This window comes from Podarcis liolepis (assembly GCF_965112155.1).
Source record: "Podarcis liolepis genome assembly, chromosome: 10".
Classification (NCBI taxonomy): domain Eukaryota; kingdom Metazoa; phylum Chordata; class Lepidosauria; order Squamata; family Lacertidae; genus Podarcis; species Podarcis liolepis.
Genome location: NC_139562.1, coordinates 69,158,777 through 69,178,020, shown reverse-complemented (window position 1 = coordinate 69,178,020; position 19,244 = coordinate 69,158,777). Strand labels below are relative to the sequence as shown.

The following is a 19,244-nucleotide window of genomic DNA, read 5'->3' as shown; positions in this document are numbered from 1 at the left end:
CAGTCAGTTGTCCAATCCCACCTGGGGGAAGCGTGCCAAGGAGATCAGGCCAGGTAAGGGAGGGATCACCTGCCCACACAATAGAGGGAGGATCTTACCTGGGAATCCTCACTTGGCTCCAGAGCTTGGGCAAACGCCCAATGCCTACCCACATTTGAAATTTAATAAAGTTGTGGCCAATTTAATCCCATAGCACGTTGTCTTGAGTCGTTATTCCACATGACGGGGGGACCGCTCGGGATCTGGGGACTCCGCCTGTCCACGCAATGGCCCCTTGAAAGGGATTTGTGCTTCTGATATGGTGCATTACATGGTCAGCTTTAAAACAGGGGGCTGGGGGGCTAGTCTGTGTCCCTCCAGATGTTGCTGGACTACATCCTCCACTGGTCCCAGCTAGTATGGCCAATAGGAATGATGGGAGTTGTAGTCCTGCAACACCTGGAGGGACACAGATTAGCCGCCTGTTTTAAAAGGCATTGTAAAAGTAAAGGGAGCTGCACCAAAGCATAAGGAAAACACACATCCTTATTAGGGCAATTCCATTATTAGGCCTACCTATTGCAAAATAGAGTGCAAGGTTCAAGTTTTACCATCAGGCCAGTGAACAGAGCAATGGGGCGGTGGGTTAGAAGAAATTTGTTTCTGGCTGATATTGAAGCCACAGAGTCTGCAGGGGTTTTAAGTGCTTATGCTCACAATGTTAAGTAAATAAACCAGAAAATAACACTTGCAACTGTAAGTATCTTATTTTTCCTTCTTTTAATAATTTCAAATTGGGGGGTTGACAAAGAAAATTCTGCACCAGGTACCACCTGACCTTGCTACGCCTCTCTGCATGGTTACATAGTTCCCAAACTTGTCTAGCATGATACTTTGTGAATTGCCTGCCTCAAACCGCCATTCATATTCAGACACATTTTATTTACCTCTCCAGCCATTTTAACTACCCATCTCCTTCTCCCTCCCAGATATATTCTTCTTGGTCTTGCTCCAATTCCGCTGCTTGGCAGTTCCTGTCTTCTACTGACAAGCAACCCCCTGACACATTCATAGACCGTTGAGTAGTTTCCAACTTTCCTGGCTACTGACTTCGGAGGTGGCTGCTGGGGTGAAATATGAGCAAAACACTACTCTCCTGCCCACCTTCTGGTTCACTGTATCATTTGACATGAGTTTCATTCATAAAACACGGTTTTCCATTCACAAAACATAGTTATGAAGTTATCCTTTCCAGGCAGTGTGTGTGTAAGACACGTGTATGGTGCATGCCCTCAATGTACAGCAGAACCCATTAATCTGCCTGGCGTGGGCCTGATGGGAGGCACTGAATTAGGTCTCTGCATGGCTCTGCAAGGCGCTCACTATTGCAAGGAAGAGGTTGCTGTATAATAATAATAATAATAATAATAATAATAATAATAATAATAGTTTATTATTTATACCCCGCCCATCTGGCTGAGTTTCCCCAGCCACTCTGGGCGGCTTCCAATCAAGTGTTAAAAACAATACAGCGTTACATATTAAAAACTTCCCTGAACAGGGCTGCCTTAAGATGTCTTCTGAATGTCAGGTAGTTGTTTATCTCTTTGACATCTGATGGGAGGGCGTTCCACAGGGCTGGCACCACTACCGAGAAGGCCCTCTGTCTGGTTCCCTGTAGCCTCACTTCTCATAGAAGGGAAAGGTGCTAGTTTGTAAAGGGAAAAAGTGGGTTTTTCAAGGGACGCCTATGTCTCTGAACTCCTGCTACAATTTCTGTGGCACTTATCTTCACAGAGAGGAAGCTACTGCATTATCAGCGAGTTAAATTGTGAATTCCAAGTATATCTGTAAACACCCACTCACATCTGTAAATAAGCAAGCGTATTGCTTTTGTACTAATTCCTTGAATCCAACCAAGAGAGAAAAACGTGTTGTGAAAATGCTCATGAAATGGTTAGCTGAAAGAACAAAATGTAGTGCATGCTAATAACATTATTACGTGGAAAAAGTAGGACATGTTCATGGTATATGTGTAAAATTTTACTGCATAATAAAAGGTCTTTTGACAGCTTTTCATGTTTGAAGGAAACAAAGTATGAATGAAAAAGCAGAAGGAAACAGCCTGTTTTCATAATTCAATCCATAAACACACACACACACACACACACACACACACACACACACACACTGGATAAGGGCTCCCTACTTACTACCAACTTCTGTAGAATACCTAACTATTAAACCTTGACTAAATCATTTGGGATACAGGGCAAATAGCCTTATGTCAAAGGAATCCTTGGACTTTCAGTTATGGCAGTTTTCACCATTTGGGAGGGTGGAGAGAGTAAAAGAATTTATGCATTCTCCACTAAAAATGCCAATGCCAAATCTGTACTGGTTTACTGTTTACTACCACTTTGCCAAACCTTTATTAGGCATTACAAATATAGGCCATCATAAAACATCCATACAGTGGTGCCTCGCAAGACGAAATTAATTCGTTCCGCAAGTTTTTTCTTTTTGCGAGTTTTTCGTCTTGCGAAGCACGGTTTCCCATAGGAATGCATTGAAAATCAATCAATGAGTTTCTATGGAAACCGCCTTCAGACCAGGTCCGGGGACAGTCTGTCCCCCGACCTCTTCTGAAGGCTGGGGGGGGGGGGGACAAGGGCTTTTCTTCCCACCGCCAGCCTTCAGAAGGCTGTTCTGAAGGCTGGCGGTGGGAAGAAAAGCCCTTCTCCCCACCTCCTGCCCTGCAAGCTCCAGGGACAGGAGCGCTTTGCTGCCGCCCGCCAGCATTTTAAAAGCCCCCGCTGTCCCTGGCGATCTTAAAATGCTGGCGGGCGGCAGCGAAGCCTTCGCTGTCCCAGGGCGATTTTAAAATGCTGGGGGTCGGCAGCAAAGGCTTCGCTGCCGCCCGCCAGCATTTTAAGATCGCCCGGGACAGCGGAGAAGTCTCCGCTGCCCCGGGGGCTTTTAAAATGCTGTGGGTCGGCAGCGAAGGCTTTGCTGCCGCCCGCCAGCATTTTAAGATCGCCCGGGACAGCGGAGAAGTCTCCGCTGTCCCGGGAAGGCAGGCGGGGGGGGAGCAAAGACTTTTGCCCCCCGCCGGCCTTCAGAAGAGGTCCTGGACAAAAGTCTTTGCTCCCGACCGCCAGCATTTTAAGAGGTCCCCGGAGATTTCCCTATGGGCTTTCTTCTTGCGAAGCTAGCCCATAGGGAAATTCGTCTTGCGGAACGACTCAAAAACGGAAAACGGAAAACTCTTTCGTCTTGCGAGTTTTTCGTTTTGCGAGGCGTTCGTCTTGCGAGGCACCACTGTATATAAAAATTTAAAATATATACCAATAATCAGCCATGTAAATATATGTAATAGCGAGGATTTTCATTTGAGTTTCTTCCTGCTAAATAGTGCCATTCAGCACTCTAAGAGATACTATTGATAAAAACTCAGCCACCCTTACAGTTAGGTTTACTGTATGTCTGAGATAAGCGTACCCTCCAGCACGCCACAAATGACATTAGGGACATGCTTCTAACACTTACAGTACTGAATATTACTCCTCCTCAAGCATTACACTTTGCTTAAGGCTCTACTGTGTTTTATGTACTTTTCAATAGCCAGTCTTCAGGTGATTTAAAAGCCAATATGGTATTTGTTCTTTAGCCAAAAGAACAAGCTTGGTCTTGCCTTTTAAATTAGAAAACATAAATGAGATGACTGGCATGTGGAGAGGAAGCAGATCTGGAAGAAAGACAAGTCTCACAATTCACACCTGTTGTTGGCATGCATTTGTCTTGAGGGCTGAAGTCAAACTGCTATATTAGCAGCACCCTGGGGTGCAAGCCTGGGCAGTGTATATGGAGGTTCTGGGATGCCCAGATGACAAGACACACCCTGCCTCATTGATGTGGTCCAAAGAAAGCAGAGCAATACATTTGGCAGCAGCTTGGCTGCAGGAGTTGCCAGAAGAAGGACCCATACAACCATCTTAGGGACTCTACTCCAAATTTGTGTAGGGTTTCCTCCTTAGGCTTTTCCACCGGTCTTGAAAGACCTACATTGGCTCCCAGTACGTTTCCGAGCACAATTCAAAGTGTTGGTGCTGACCTTTAAAGCCCTAAACGGCCTTGGTCCAGTATACCTGAAGGAGCGTCTCCACCCCCATTGTTCTGCCCGGACACTGAGGTCCAGCGCCGAGGGCCTTCTGGCGGTTCCCTCATTGCGAGAAGCAAAGCTACAGGGAACCAGGCAGAGGGCCTTCTCGGTAGTGGTGCCCGCCCTGTGGAACGCCCTTCCAGCAGATGTCAAAGCAATAAACAACTACCTGACATTCAGAAGACATCTTAAGGCAGCCCTGTTCAGGGAAGTTTTTAACGTGTGATATTTTACTGTATTTTTGGGTTCTATGGAAGCCGCCCAGAGTGGCTGGGGAGGCCCAGCCAGATGGGCGGGGTATAAATAAATTATTATTATTATTATTATTATTATTATTATTATTATTATTATTATTATTATTCTCCAAAATATGCCCCACAAGGCAATGTGAGTCCCCTTACTTGTATTACATATCTTTACTTTATTGCCTTGGGCAACAATGAGTCTCCAAATTTGATTCAGATGTTGTGCTTTATTAAAATTAGCAGCTCAGTTTTTCACAGGATATAAGATCAAAGGAAAGCTTACGTGTTCAGTACATCTGGACGTCAATCCCTATGTTTTGATACATCAGTACAAGTTTAGATGCCTAAAGATAGGGCATTCAGGTTAAAAATACTGACCACTACGATTTCTCTCAACTCAGAAAGGAAATTAAAGCCACAGTCAGGAAGAAAATGTATAGTTTAACACACACTCCAAATAATTAGTTTGAAGTAAATAACTAAAATGACACTCTCAGGCAGTCACACAGTGCACAAAAATCACTTCAGCAGTCACACAGTGCACAAAGGTAATTGAAAATATGATAGAGGGAAATTAATGAAATTATTGGCTAGAATGCAGATCGTGAGAGCTGGGCTAATGTAATACTATGTCAAACTAGGCAGGAAAAATGAACTGTCACTCCAAGGGAGGGGCAAACAGATTCCATTGGAGTGGTGACATTTTCCTGCCTTGCGAAATGGGAGGAACTTAATATTCCATTTGGGGATGTCCTACTGCCCTGGAGAATATATAATATAAATATAAAAAAATCCTGTGATGAAATAGGGCAACCAAACTTTACAAGCAAGGGTCCTATCAGAATGCCTCTAAAGATAAGAGATTGTGAGAATCCTTGGGATCTTTGGCAGGGCCATCTTGACAAGTGTGTTCCTAAATACTGTATATTGTTAAGAATTTTTTAGAAGACATATGAAAAAGAAAAAGGTCAGCAGTGTTGGAAGACTAGCCAGTTGAAAATGATTAGGGAAGGGTAGATTTTGAATACGGCTGGATAATTAATTTTTCCAAAGGCAAACAATATTGCGATATGATTGTGTTAAAATATACAACCTCCACTGTAACAATTACATCCACTCTGAGCTCTTTGCTTTTAGTAATGTATCAGTTCTTGTATTTCACTGTGTCTTTGATTATAAGCCAAAATAAAAGTGCAGTAAACACTGAATAAATGTAGTACAGTTATTTTTTCAAGAAAAAGGGTCACGGCAAAATATTAATTTCCACATAGCAAGAATATTTCTTATCTTTAGTATTTCATATGTTGCATATTATTCAAATTATAAACATTGCTTCTTGTTTAAGCCAACAAAGTATGCTAAAAAGTTATTAGTATGTAGGATGTATTTTTTCCCCAAACTTATTTTTAGATGTTTATGCTCCCAGAGCCCTCAGGACGATATCTTTCTGAACTGAAGCATGCTTGCCACTAGAAAGATCAAACATCCTTACATCCATTTTAATGAAAAACTTAAGACACAAGAATGTTAGACTAGAGCTTACATGACCTTTGCACGACAGGTATAAAAAGACACCCTAAATGCAATGCAGCTTTCCATCTTCCACAATGGAAAGAGAAAACTAACAGAAATGGCTGAATTTACATTTCAAAAGTAAAACAGACTTGTTCTAAAAACACAGAAGATAGATAGATAGATAGATAGATAGATAGATAGATAGATAGATAGATAGATAGAGATAGACAGACAGACAAAGTGCTTCATTAAGCTGGTTCATACATCACAATAAGGCATGGTTTATGGCTTACTATGATTGAACAGCCCCTTCATGGATCACTGCCTTGCCGTCGTGAAGGGGCTTGAATAACTCAGAGAAGCTAACAACCTCAGATATGCAGATGACACAACCTTGATGGCAGAAAGTGAGGAGGAATTAAAGAACCTTTTATTGAGGGTGAAAGAGGAGAGCGCAAAATCAAAAAAAACGAAGATCATGGCCACTGGGCCCATCACCTCCTGGCAAATAGAAGGGGAAGAAATGGAGGGAGTAAGAGATTTCACTTTCTTGGGCTGCATGATCACTGCAGATGGTGATCATGGAAATCAGCCCTGAGTGCTCACTGGAAGGACAGATCCTGAAGCTGAGGCTCCAATACTTTGGCCACCTCATGAGAAGAGAAGACTCCCTGGAAAAGACCCTGATGTTGGGAAAGATGGAGGGCACAAGGAGAAGGGGATGACAGAGGATGAGATGGTTGGATGGTGTTCTTGAAGCTACCAGCATGAGTTTGATCAAACTGCGGGAGGCAGTGGAGGACAGAAGTGCGTGGCGTGCTCTGGTCCATGGGGTCACGAAGAGTTGGACACGACTAAACGACTAAACAACAACAACATGATTGAACAGATTTGTTCTTGGCTCACTGCTCAAGGTTTGTCTGGGAAGAGATCAATCACAAGTGCTGGTTTGCACATAACACTAGAATGAATCACACCCTCCATTTATTGACTGCAACTAAATCTGTGATTGCAAAAGGGGGGGACGACGACTTTAAATGCAAATCTTTTTGAAGTCTGGATTTTGCAAGTATGGGGCATCATGCTTATGGACAAAGTAGCCATTTCACAAAAGGGTGCCGGAGCATCTAGCTACGCCCCTGGACTTACCCCTTCTATACGACATGGTATCATTTTATCAACTTTGTTAAGACAATTGAACATAGTTTCCCATATATCCAGTTAACATATATGGTTTTTTAAATGTAAACAGCCTGGTGTACATCAGACCCTCAGGTGGTGAGGAGGAGAGTAACCAAAAATAAACTCCCCTCTGAATGCAAATAGCAGTTTCGAAAGGGAGGGTGTTTCACAGGAGGAGGAGAAAACACCTACCTCCTACAGTCCCAATGCTACGCAGGACACCTCATGACTGTAATCTATATTTTAAAATATGTTCAAGTTACAGATAGGTAGCCGTGTTGGTCTGCCATAGTCAGAATAAAAAAATTCCTTCCAGTAGCACCTTAAAGACCAACTAAGTTAGTTCTTGGTATGAGCTTTCTATATAGAAGGATCTGGCAACTTCTGTTTCAGTGTATCTGAAGAAGTGTGCATGCACACGAAAGCTCATACCAAGAACTAACTTAGTTGGTCTTTAAGGTGCTACTGGAAGGAATTTTAAAATATGTTCACATTGTTGCATTCATACAATTAACATCACATCTAGTTTAGCCATTAACTGTACTTCTTTGTCACCATATGCTGCTATCTGTACTTTCAATAGTTTCTTGAACATTTATATGCTTTAAAATGGCTGTATTAAGCCTTTGGGGTAACAGATATCAGTATTTCAATACTGTAAGTCATGAACTAGTCTTAATTCCATGATCTTCCATGTCTTGCACTCCAAAGAGACTCTGTTTTGCTACTGCTGTGAATACTTGGTCTCAAACCTTTATAAGTCAACAGTGAACATGTAAGAAAGATCGGTTGTGTTAACTGAAGAACCTTAGCATGAACATTATTAGATTAATAAAAAACAATTTTTCCAGTTATCTCATGTTTCAATAACCCAACCCACAAACTTTACAGTTTATCCTATTTAGCTCATATTATTATCTTGCTGTAATCCCTTATTTTTGAATGCTGTTCTATTTTTTGTTCCTTCCAATGTGCTACAGTGACCAAAAGGCAAAGAGGATGTTAAGAATTAAGAAGAGAAATTGAGAATAATACAGAAAATATCACTGTGACTCACAGAAAGTGCTGGCACAGCAATACTAAGAGCATACAGGAACACGTTGCCATGCCTTTGTGCTTTCATTTTTACCTGGTCTGTGACATTAATTCCAGAAATATTAAGATATGCAAGTGAGGAGATCTGTGTTAAAGCATCAATTCCAGCATCAGTCACAGATTGGCAATAACGCAGATTCAGATAAATCAGATTGTGGCACCTTAAAAAAAACAATAGATCTTGTTATTTCTTTTCTTATTATGCCATACCTGTGCAACTTTTGGCTTAGGTTTTCATAGGACACTTCCAAAATTACAATAAAAATGTTCATTTGCCTGCTCACAAAACAAGATACCCTAAGATACTAACTAAGACCATCCTATAAATATTGTTTTAAATTAGTTATTGGGCACTTCAGTGTTAGGCTGTAGCCTGCCTCACTATTCCTGTTCAGTATTTTAAAAACATGTAAAATGTTTTTTCAAGCTTTTCTCATTTCCTCTTTTGACAGTTTTGTTCATGTCAGGCATCTTAGCTTCAGAATAAAATATGTAACATTTGCATGAACAAATTAGCCCAAGGAGACCAGTAAGTAGATCCTTTTTCAATAAATGGAAATTGTCATTATTATTAGGTACTAGAATACAGACACTGATTGTAAAGAAGCAACTTCAGGTGTGCCTGGGACTTGCATATAGCCAGTAGAATTTTTCCCTTTGAGCAACAACCCCCACTCCCACCCCACCTGCCCTTTCAACTGTTTTGAGACGTTCTCTGAGTTTCAAAAGTAGTTTGCCATGTATACTCAAAGAACATAAGCCCAAAGCCTATTTGATACATAGAACCTATATGGCCTTTTGGATCCCCAAAACAAAACTGCTGTGTTTTGATTATCTGATAATTATAACGAAAAACAAATTATGCATAAATATAGGTACACACACACACACACAGCCATATAAAAACCAGCAATAAATAAAATTATCTACAGGTATTAGGGAAGAAAAATCATTTTCTAAACACTTGTAGAATATCAGAAATTTTGAATATTGAATCCTATGAATCATTTTTAAGTTGTCAGTTTTACAAAAAGTGACAAAACAGAAAAAAATAGCTGAGACATTAATGGGTATGTGATTCACAGTTAAATTATTTATAGTCCTGTGCTTGTCTATTCAGAAGTAAGAGTCGCTGAGTTCAATGGGGCTTATTCACAGGTGATTATTGGATTCCAAACTAAATTCTATGAACAGTTCTTAAGAAGCTCCATTGAAATGACTCCTAAAACATTACAACTGAGCTGTGAATTCCATTGATTTCAACAGGGCTTAGTCACAACAACTCACTTTGCTTTATGTACTATGCACAACATCTTTTCCTAAGCTAGATATCAGAAACAAGATTGGTTTTAACAAGAATTTTGAAGCAACATTCCTGAAACGTATCTGTTATGTTTCACCAAACAAATAATATATACGGCATTATGGTACCTGTGGGCTATTTTTGTGATAGCACTGTCAGTGATATAGGAACAATTGGCCAAGCTGAGTTCTCGTATATTTGAGCCTGAAGCACCATCAGTAAATGCTTTTAGTCCTCCATCACTGACTCTAAAACAAATAGAAAATAAGTTATCTGATATATGTCACAATTCTAATCGTGTCCTAAAAACTAGCATCTGAATGCAAGATCATCTATAACTAAACCATACAGCAGTCAATATTTGTCTCTGCATCCATTACAAAAGTGGGTGCTACAATGCTAGTTTTTTCCAAAACTACAAGCTAAACAATGAGATTGTTGGAAACCTGCTTCCATCTGGTAGCTAAATCGCACCGGCCTGAATGAACCATGTTCTCTGAGAAGGAAGTCTAATTAAAATAAATTGGACTTACTTCCAAAACTTGACTCTCACCAGGAGTGCCAACTTGGCTCCATGACCATGGGTGCCTGGGGCCATGCGTACCATGCAGCATGCATGGCCCTGGCACCAAAATTTGTAGGTGCTCAGGCACCCAGGCTCCGGGGAGTTGACACCTATGACTCTCACTGTGGGTGAGAGTCAAGATAGTGCGAGCAGTAATCCGTTCATTCAACAGGACTTCCATTTCCTCCCCATTGCCTCCCGCAGTCCCTCAACTCCATATGGTCAGAAGCACACAGGAGACTGAAAGAGAGAAGAGAATCCCAAAATCCCACTGCACAAGTAGATTTCTATTGCAAACACAAGGATGGTATGTATGGAATAAGGTAAAGGTAAAGGGACCCCTGACCATTAGGTCCAGTCGTGGCCAACTCTGGGGTTGTGGCGCTCATCTTGCTTTATTGGCCGAGGGAGCTGGCGTACAGCTTCCGGGTCATGTGGCCAGCATGACTAAGCTGCTTCTGGCGAACCAGAGCAGCGCACGGAAACGCCGTTTACCTTCCCACCGGAGTGGTACCTATTTATCTAATTGCACTTTGACGTGCTTTCAAACTGCTAGGTTAGCAGGAGCAGGGACCGAGCAACGGGAGCTCACCCCATCGCGGGGATTCGAACCACAGACCTTCTGATCGGCAAGTCCTAGGCTCTGTGGTTTAACCCACAGCGCCACCCGCGTCCCATGTATGGAATGTCACCCACTAAATTGAAATAATTTACTGAACAGTAGTCTACTAACTTCAGTAGGACTACACAAAAATAAGTGGTTCTTGTTGTCTCACTCAAATGGGTGGCTTTATGATGCTTTTACTAGAGTAGCCCTGTAATGCATTTAACTGATAGACACTTGCCCACACCACCCCCAGTCTTGTTGTCTCTGCCATGTCCCCTGTTGCAGTCTACATTTTATCACTGTTGCTGCACTACATCTGGGGAAGGAAGCTGTTGATGTCCTGTTCTACAAATATAATGTGCTGGTTGGTCTAGCACAGGGGTAGGCAACCTAAGGCCCATGGGCCACAAGTGCCGCCCCCGAACTGAGCCACCCACTTGGTGAGTCCCCGCGTGCTGCGCTAAACCGGCGCAGTGCAGAGCGGAGACTCGCTTCTGTGGTGCCGGAAATAGTGTCTGCGCAGACGCCGGAAATCGCGGGAGCAATCCAGCCCACGGAGGGATCTCCGCTGGAGTGACCCAGCCCAGGTGAGGTAAACCTTGCCAACCCCTGGTCTAGCATATTGTGGTGTTACAGTGGGGCACAGACCTTTTCTCTGTTCTGTGTGCTTATTTGCAGGCATGGAGGCTAACACATTTTTTTGCTAATTTGCAATTTTGTTAAAATGAATAACCCACACAGTCATTTGAATTTAACGGAATACCTTATACAATCTGATAATTTCAGTACAACAATATCAGGCAGCGGTGCAATCATCTTGAGACTCAAATCTGTTATCTTCTGGCAGTCAGACACACAAATGTGTTTCATATGAGGCCAGGATTTGCTTATGAGTTTGAAAGTTAGGTCAGTAATCTGATTACTCCCTATTGAAATCACAAAACAACAATTAGGTTACATTTGGCCTGAAGTCAATAGCTTTTTCAGTCACAAAAAGCATGTCTACTTATGCACACGTCTATTTATGTCAAAGAGCCAACGCCATGGTAAAAAGGTAGCACATGCAACTATTGTACAGGAACTATTATACTATGTCATCACTAACCTTGTATTTTCATCTTGACAAGTTTACATTTAGCAAGTGCTTTAAAAGCTGCATCAGAAACATGTGGGGATTCATTAAATTCAACAGACACAATCTGATGGCATTTTTCAGCTAAAGCCTTTAAGAGAAAATACACAAGTTTCAAATGCATTGTATTTTATGTGGAAAATATACATTTTATAATAACAAATGCTGGAGTTTCTATCCTCTCATATCCAACTGAATACTAATAACTGAAGAAGTAAAAATGGCACATCAATTCTGATATTGTTCTTAGTAGCTACTGTTAGACTACTGCTGCAAAATCGAAACATATCTCTGCATAAAGTTAAATGTTTGATAAAAATGACATACCCATTAGTTTTTTTATATATATATTGCATTACTGAGCGCTTAACAATCTGATTCAAACTGGATTGTAGGTAAATTCATCTGAAATCATCTTCTGTTTAAATATGTACAGTACAGTAATAAGTTATTAGCTGTTATGGATTACTGGGGGATTGGACTCATACAATATACCATAATCTCATATCATTCAGATGTCAAATATCGCTATCCAAATTCATTCCTAAATAAAAATAAGTAAAATAATACAGTGGTGCCCTGCAAGACGAATGCCTCGCAAGACGGAAAACTCGCTAGACGAAAGAGTTTTCCGTTTTGGAGGTGCTTCGCAAAACGAATTTCCTATGGGCTTGCTTCGCAAGACGACAATGTCTTGCGAGTTCCTGCTGTTTTTTTTTCCTTTCCCCCCGCTTTTTCTAAGCCACTAAGCCGCTTATCAGCTGATCCGATCAGCAGATAAGCCGCTAATAGCGCTAATAGCGCTAATCTGCTAATCCGTCAATGGGCTTGCTTCGCAAGACAAAAAAACCGCTAGACGAAGAGAATCACAGAACGGATTCTTTTCGTCTTGCGAGGCACCACTGTATTGTTATGAGTATGGGGAAAATATTCAGTAAAGAGCTAGAATTCTTCAAACTTATAAATTCATGAAGCAAAGTTTGATTAATTAAAACTAAACCAAGGGTTGTTGCATTCAGTTTAGGATCACAAGCTGAGGCAGCGTCACATAGCTAGCCAGGGATAAGCCAAGCCGCTATCATGAAAAAAGGGGTTGATGGCCCATCTAAGAAGAAGAGTCTAAAAAGAGACTGCCAAAGTGAATGGGTTGGTGTGGCAGGTGGCAGGAAAAGAGTGTCTTTAGCAAGGTGTACTGGAGAGAAGAAGGGAGAGAAAAAAGAGAGAGGTCCATCTTGGGCAGGCTGGCTGAAGGCAGGCTGGGAGAGATGCCTTGGACACCAGTGCTGCACTGGTGCAGGGAATAAGCCCTTCTTGAGATGACCATGCTGTAAGATCTGGACTCCCTCCATCTAAATTCAGGTGTAAATATGTGAATAAAACATATTTCTTAAAGCTACGACAGCCTCCACTGTGTCTTCAGTGCTCCAAAGGAGGGCAAAGACCCCCACAATCCTGTGCATGGCTTGGTTAGGATTGAGGGGGCCTGTAACAACACGGAAATCCCCTGTGTAAAGTGAAAATGGAGGTAGAGAGCTTTATCCGTTTATTTCATGAATGGCTCCCAAAAAAGAAGGAAGCAGTGCAGTCATCCTATGTAAAGGGGAGCACTTTTTTACATCTTCTTCCCAGCCAAATGAAGCAGGGGTGGAAGAGTGATTTCAAAGAGTAAACTCTCTCATGATATCTACTGCCTGGCAAAAAAAAGGGAACGGGGAATGGGAATTTTCCTTTCTTTCAGCAGGAAAATTAGACTGTATGGCCTGCACTACATGGCACACAGCATTCTAGTGGAGGGAAGAGGAATCTGATCTTCAGATGCTTCATTCTTTTCCAGGTGGTAGGTGCAGAGTCCCGATATAATATGCCACTTGTGGGACTGCTCAGTTGTGGGGCCATCCCAACAGAAGAACACTGTTACTTCACCAGTAAAAAGCCATTGTGGCTTCTATTGTTTTTTAATCTGACTGGGAACAAAACCAAGATAGAGCTAAGCTAACTTCTAGAATAGTTTTCTTTAGTTTTGCTGTAAAATGCCATATTTTTCATGCCTGGAAATTAACAGAATATATGTTTACAGAACAAATATATGACCATTTCAGTTTCTTACCTGAATACATCTGTCTGATAGTGTGGGCATTTCATTAATGATCAAGTGTTTGATACCACTGCAGCTGTCAGCAATATTCCTGAAGCCTTCCACTGTAAGCTGATTTTTAAAAACATTTTTAATAGAAAACATGAACTGTATGCCAGTATTGAAAATCTTTATTAACATCTATATTATGAGAAAATTATTATACATTATTTTCAAGCTAGTAAAGGAAAACTACAAAATATATTATCTGGGACAAAAGAAGATTTGTTTCAAGAGAATCCATAAGAAAACAGTCTGTCTGAAAATCTCTGATTCCAGATTCACAGCATTTCCCAGCTTCATAAATACTGGGTATATGTGTACATGTCAAACGTGTTTTTCCATTTAAATATTAATTTTGGAATGTTAATCCTATACATAGCAATGCCTTTATGAATGCATGCTATTTCTGGTTAAGAAGTCTAGGAAAATTAATAAAAATTTAAAGTTCAAATGAAGCCTATGTTAAATAAATAGGTGCTATAGAGAATGCCCTTCTATGTTCTTCCCACTAAAGGCTCGTTCAGATATAACACAAAATTATAGTTTAGAGCTAAATGAGTGGACCTTGGGCTTGCATGATCCCCTCCTGCCCAAACTCTCCCTGCCTTCCAATATCATGGCAAGACATTGTTTGTTGCTACACGGGGAATCAGTGGCCCTTAGATGTTGCTGGAATACAACTCCCATCACCCATTGGCAATGCTGACTGGGGCTGATGTGACTGGGGTCCAATAACATATGGAAAGCTGTGAAGAAGAAGAAGAGTTTGGATTTGATATCCCGCTTTATCACTACCCTAAGGGGTCTCAAAGCGGCTAACAATCTCCTTTCCCTTCTTCCCCCACAAGAAATACTCTGAGGTGAGTGTTGGACCAGTGGTTAGAGGCAGAGAAGGGCTGGACTGGGGCTAATCAACTGAGGCTGAGACCTGATAATCTGTTAGTGCTGTGAATGGGTGGTTCCCATACCCAGAAATTAGGTGTATGACATGTCTTGGGAGGGGTTGCACTCCTTTGGAAGGGTTTGTAGTCTGGAAGGACTTTTGGATTCTGACTTATCCCTGGAGTGGCTTCTGTGGTTAAGAGCGCTTATGCTCAGCTAAGGCTGATTTGCCAGCTTTGACCGTTCCTAGCTCAGGATGGCCTGGCCTCAGTTGTCCATGCACTGCTGCCCTCCCATCTGGACTACTGTAATGTGCTGTGTGTGGAGCAGCCCTTGAAGAGCACCAGAGAGCAATTAGTGCAGGATGCAGCAGCTACTAGGGCTAGTAAGTAAGTAGTGCAGCTCATAGGACCCCTTGTCCTGAAAGCACTGCATTGTCTGCCAGTGAGCTACCAGGCCAAATTGCTCTTAATACTAGCATATAACTCTTTTAAAACTGTTTTTAGAATGTTTTAAAACTGTTTTAAGATTAATATGATAAGTATGTTTGCTGCCCTGGGCTTCTTTGGAAGGAAGGGTAGGATGTAAATGAATAAAAAAAGGATATAATAATATGAATATTCAGTGGGACTTACTCACTAGTAAGCGTGCTTAGAAATGTAACTTTAGCATCCCTGCAGCTGAGAGATAGATCACTTTCCTCCCAGCTCCAATTTTTAAATTTAATCATTCTAGATCGGGCAGTACCAATACAATTCTTCCAAGTTTTTGAAGGTCTATAAGACAACTTCATATCTAACAACTGATAGACATAGGTGACCAGGAAGTCACTGCCAGTGAGTGAATGAAATTCCATGCTGGCAAGTGAGCAGGGCATGTAGATAAGCAACAGGTGGCTCTCTCTCTCCTCTGCCAGCTCACTTTGTTTCTGAATTGGTCATGGAGGAAGAGCAAGCCCTTCTTCTGCAACCAACATGGAAACTAAGTAAGCATGTGGAGAAGGAATGGGGTGGCTTGATACCTTCAATCAGCTTGGAAGAAGATGTTGTTGCTGCTGTTGTATTTACATGCAGGCCACAAAGGAGGAGGGGGGTGCCTTCTCTCCTTTGCTGCCTGAATGGACATTCAGGACACTAGCCTCTTAGCCAGCTACTAACATCTGTGGGCTTATTTACAATGCCAACATGAACACTAAAATAAGTATGCTAGGACTCCAAATTTTAAAAACAGCTCAGAAAGAAGAGTAAGCTTAATACCATAAGTAGAAGCTTACTTGAAAGTGGCCAGTAACATTGAATTTTAGAATTTATTTTAGACATGGGGGGAAGAAGTAAATTTGGAATGATAAATGTGGGGCACAGGCTGGAGAAAACACAAAAATAGAAACTTATTTAAGGCACAAACTTCACAGTTCTTATTTTCAAATGAAATATAGCAAATAAATATGTGATACCCATCGTTTTAACTTCTGCCTCTCTGCTTTCCCACCAATTGCTCAAGAATATCTATAGTGTGCCTACAAAGATGCCTAAATATCCAGCTTAAAAGGCTTCCATATAGCTTTGCTCTACTGTACTGAATTTACACTGCATACAAAATATCTTAGTTGCATGCATCTCTAATTTATGGACTATTAACAATAGCTAGTTTGCTTCCATAAATAACTTGCCTTAGGTAACACATTCTTTCTTGATTTTGTTCTCTCTGGGCTGCCTGAATGATGCAAATCTAGTGGAATGCAAGAACCACTGCCAAATTGCAAATTTATTAAATAAAGATAACATATCATCTTTCACATGGTATAATAATTGGATGCCAGCTTTTGTGCCATTTTCTATCTTGGCATAGGAAACAGTTCACAAGAGGACAGAAGGTCATGTTGAACAATTCCCAGGGGGTGAATGCTCCTTGAGAAAGTACATTCAGATGTTATTAAACACAGCATTCCTAATTCATGCTGCGAAAAGACAACTAATCACTATAGAAAATGTATGAAGAACTGCAACAAGCTCCTCAAAATATCAGTTTCTGGACTTTTCCTGAAATGTAAGCTTAGAAACTCTTGAGGACTGGGAAAATCTGAAGCCATGTTTCCTTATCTTATCTTATCTTTCTTCCCTTTTAGATTGAAACTGTTTCCAAGAAGTCGGCAAGAAACTAGTTGAAAATCTGATTACTGTTTCCTGATACATTGTAATTATTACATTTTTTCCTCTCTCACACACAAAAGACCACTGTTCTAATTGGGAGATACTGGGAGTATTAGCAATTTATTTTTTTCATGGCTGGGACTTCCCAATCCCAACCTATTTTATTATTTTAGAAAGCACGTTTGACTTGATATTTACTGGTAACAACTATCCTTTAATTCATATTCATATTCTTTGAGAGTTAGCAATACACTGTATTGTAGCTGCTTTGGAACAAACAAAATCAATATAATTGTCACTTTCAATATTTGCTTTTTCAACAACTGTTCCCTGTACTATTTCATGAAGTACTTCTGAAACTCCACAGTATTCTAAAAGCGGTTTGCTTTGTAGTATATGTGGAGTTGTGGTGGTAGTGGAAAAAACTCAAGTCCAAATCCCCTCTGGATATGTGGAACTAATTGGGCAATGTCTAGTCAGTTGGACCAAGACTGGTATCCTATCAACAGCTATTAACATATACAATGGATTTTGCTACAGAATTGTGTATATATCATGTGTGTATATCATGGGTATGCACAAATTGCAGCCCAAGTGTACATTATAATACATCTTTTTGGCTTGAATTAAAATATTTCTGTTAAACATAAAATGGACCACATATTGGAATTATTGCCATTTAGGGCCTCCTAGCTTTGAACGAAGCTTAATTTGTAGATAAGAACAGGCAGAACACTCCATAATGTTACTCCTCTACATAGATTTTCTAATTTTTGGATTAGTGCCGCTGGAAGAGCCATCATGCCAGGTGTTCAAATCAGTCTGGCAGATATGCCCGCAGAGGCATTGCTGTGATCACACTTTGCCTCCCACAGCCTCCAGGAAATGTGAGGTGGCCTGAACATTGCCAGCTGACTCTGTCTTGGGGCAATCCAACCCTATCTGCAAATAACAACTATATTTTGGAACACAGCAAAGTATTAAGTCTCTATCCAGGCTGCTTTGACCCCCGTTAAATCAGCAGGGTATTTTCCTCCTATGCTGGAAATAGATATATGGAAATTATAGTGTACAAAATTTTAGAAACTTATCAGCTGGGTTTTCAACTAGGCTGGAAACAATTTGCTTCTGTGATTACACTATGCCTAGTATTAGCAGCATCTCTCAGTTGCCCACAATTGTAGACTGGCTGGAGCTTTCTGTGGTTTGGCAGGAGAGCTGAGCAAACTAAAGGAGCCCATGGCCTTCAGTGGTGCTTTTTCATCACTGAAGGATTTTAGGTTGAGAGTAAGGAGTGCTAGTCTCCGGCAAACCCCTTCAGCAGTGCCACAGCGGTGGTTTTTGCCCCAGGTGAAGCCTCCAGAGGGGTGCCATTGAAGCTCTCAGCCTGTGTATGTACAAAATGCTTGTGTGTGTGCCAAACTGGCTTCAGAGAGTCGCCTTAAAGGGTCAGAGGCTTGGGGGAAATCAGCCTGCTTTGAAGATTAGTTGGAAATTGGGAGGGGGGAAGAGGTGAAGATGAGACGGGCTGTTGCTTCAGTTTTAACACAGAGTCAAATTGTTTTGGAAAGGGTTGTTTGGTATGTGAACTTGTCAATGAGGTCTCACCTGATCCCAGATGAGGGACATGGAAATGGAAAGGAATGACCTACCATTGCTGATAGGACAGAGGGGGACCTGGAAGGGTGTGCAATAGGTCTCTATATCCTAAACAGGGTGGCTGGAAATTGGGAAATAACCCGCAAAGTGAGGGCATGGCTGGGCAGCTTTCTTTCTTCTGCAGAGAACTTCACCTGCTTTTACTACTTGATTTATGTCTTTTGCATGCATATGTGGTGCTAGTGGGAAGGGACTGAAGAAGGGAAAATCCAATGTTTATTTATTTATTAAATTTATATCCCCCTCTTCTTTCCAAGGAATCCCATTTTCTGCAGTAGCTCTTGCAATTCATTCCTAGATGCTTTTATATTTCACCTTTATGTCTGCACTAGTGAGAATGGAGCAAGGTTCAAAGTGTGCCTTGGCATCACCTGCAGGAACCTCCTATGGTTTCCAATAATTGTTTTATGAATTTGAAGATACGTTACGATGGTACAGGATGTCCCCACTGTATAGATTCTTACACATCCGACAGTGGGCTGCCTAAATGAAGCAGCTTGAAAGAATAGCTGTACACATCCCTGCAACAACAACAAAAAAGACTGTTGGGGGCTGGGGGCCAAGAGAAAGAGAAAGAGTGTGTAACACTCTCTCTCTATATTTCCCTCTCTCTCTCTTAGTGGAAGGGCGG

At 41.4% G+C, this 19,244-nt stretch overlaps 1 protein-coding gene and 1 long non-coding RNA gene across 3 annotated transcripts in view; one reads left to right on the top strand and one right to left on the bottom strand.

Annotated features, from left to right (window-relative positions):
* LOC310688060 overlaps positions 1 to 19,244 on the top strand; it is a 150,436-nt gene that overhangs the window by 59,455 nt on the left and 71,737 nt on the right. The window lies entirely within an intron of this gene.
* The window catches only part of FBXL13 (F-box and leucine rich repeat protein 13), a 69,630-nt gene that overhangs the window by 10,829 nt on the left and 39,557 nt on the right, over positions 1 to 19,244 (bottom strand). For both annotated transcript variants that reach the window (XM_083464023.1, XM_083464022.1), the window contains exons 13-17: positions 13,893 to 13,991; positions 11,759 to 11,876; positions 11,417 to 11,579; positions 9,610 to 9,729; positions 8,213 to 8,339 (exon numbers count right to left, since the gene is read on the bottom strand). In XM_083464023.1, the coding sequence (XP_083320149.1) occupies positions 8,213 to 8,339; positions 9,610 to 9,729; positions 11,417 to 11,579; positions 11,759 to 11,876; positions 13,893 to 13,991 (627 nt within the window). The remainder of the gene's footprint in view (positions 1 to 8,212; positions 8,340 to 9,609; positions 9,730 to 11,416; positions 11,580 to 11,758; positions 11,877 to 13,892; positions 13,992 to 19,244) is intronic.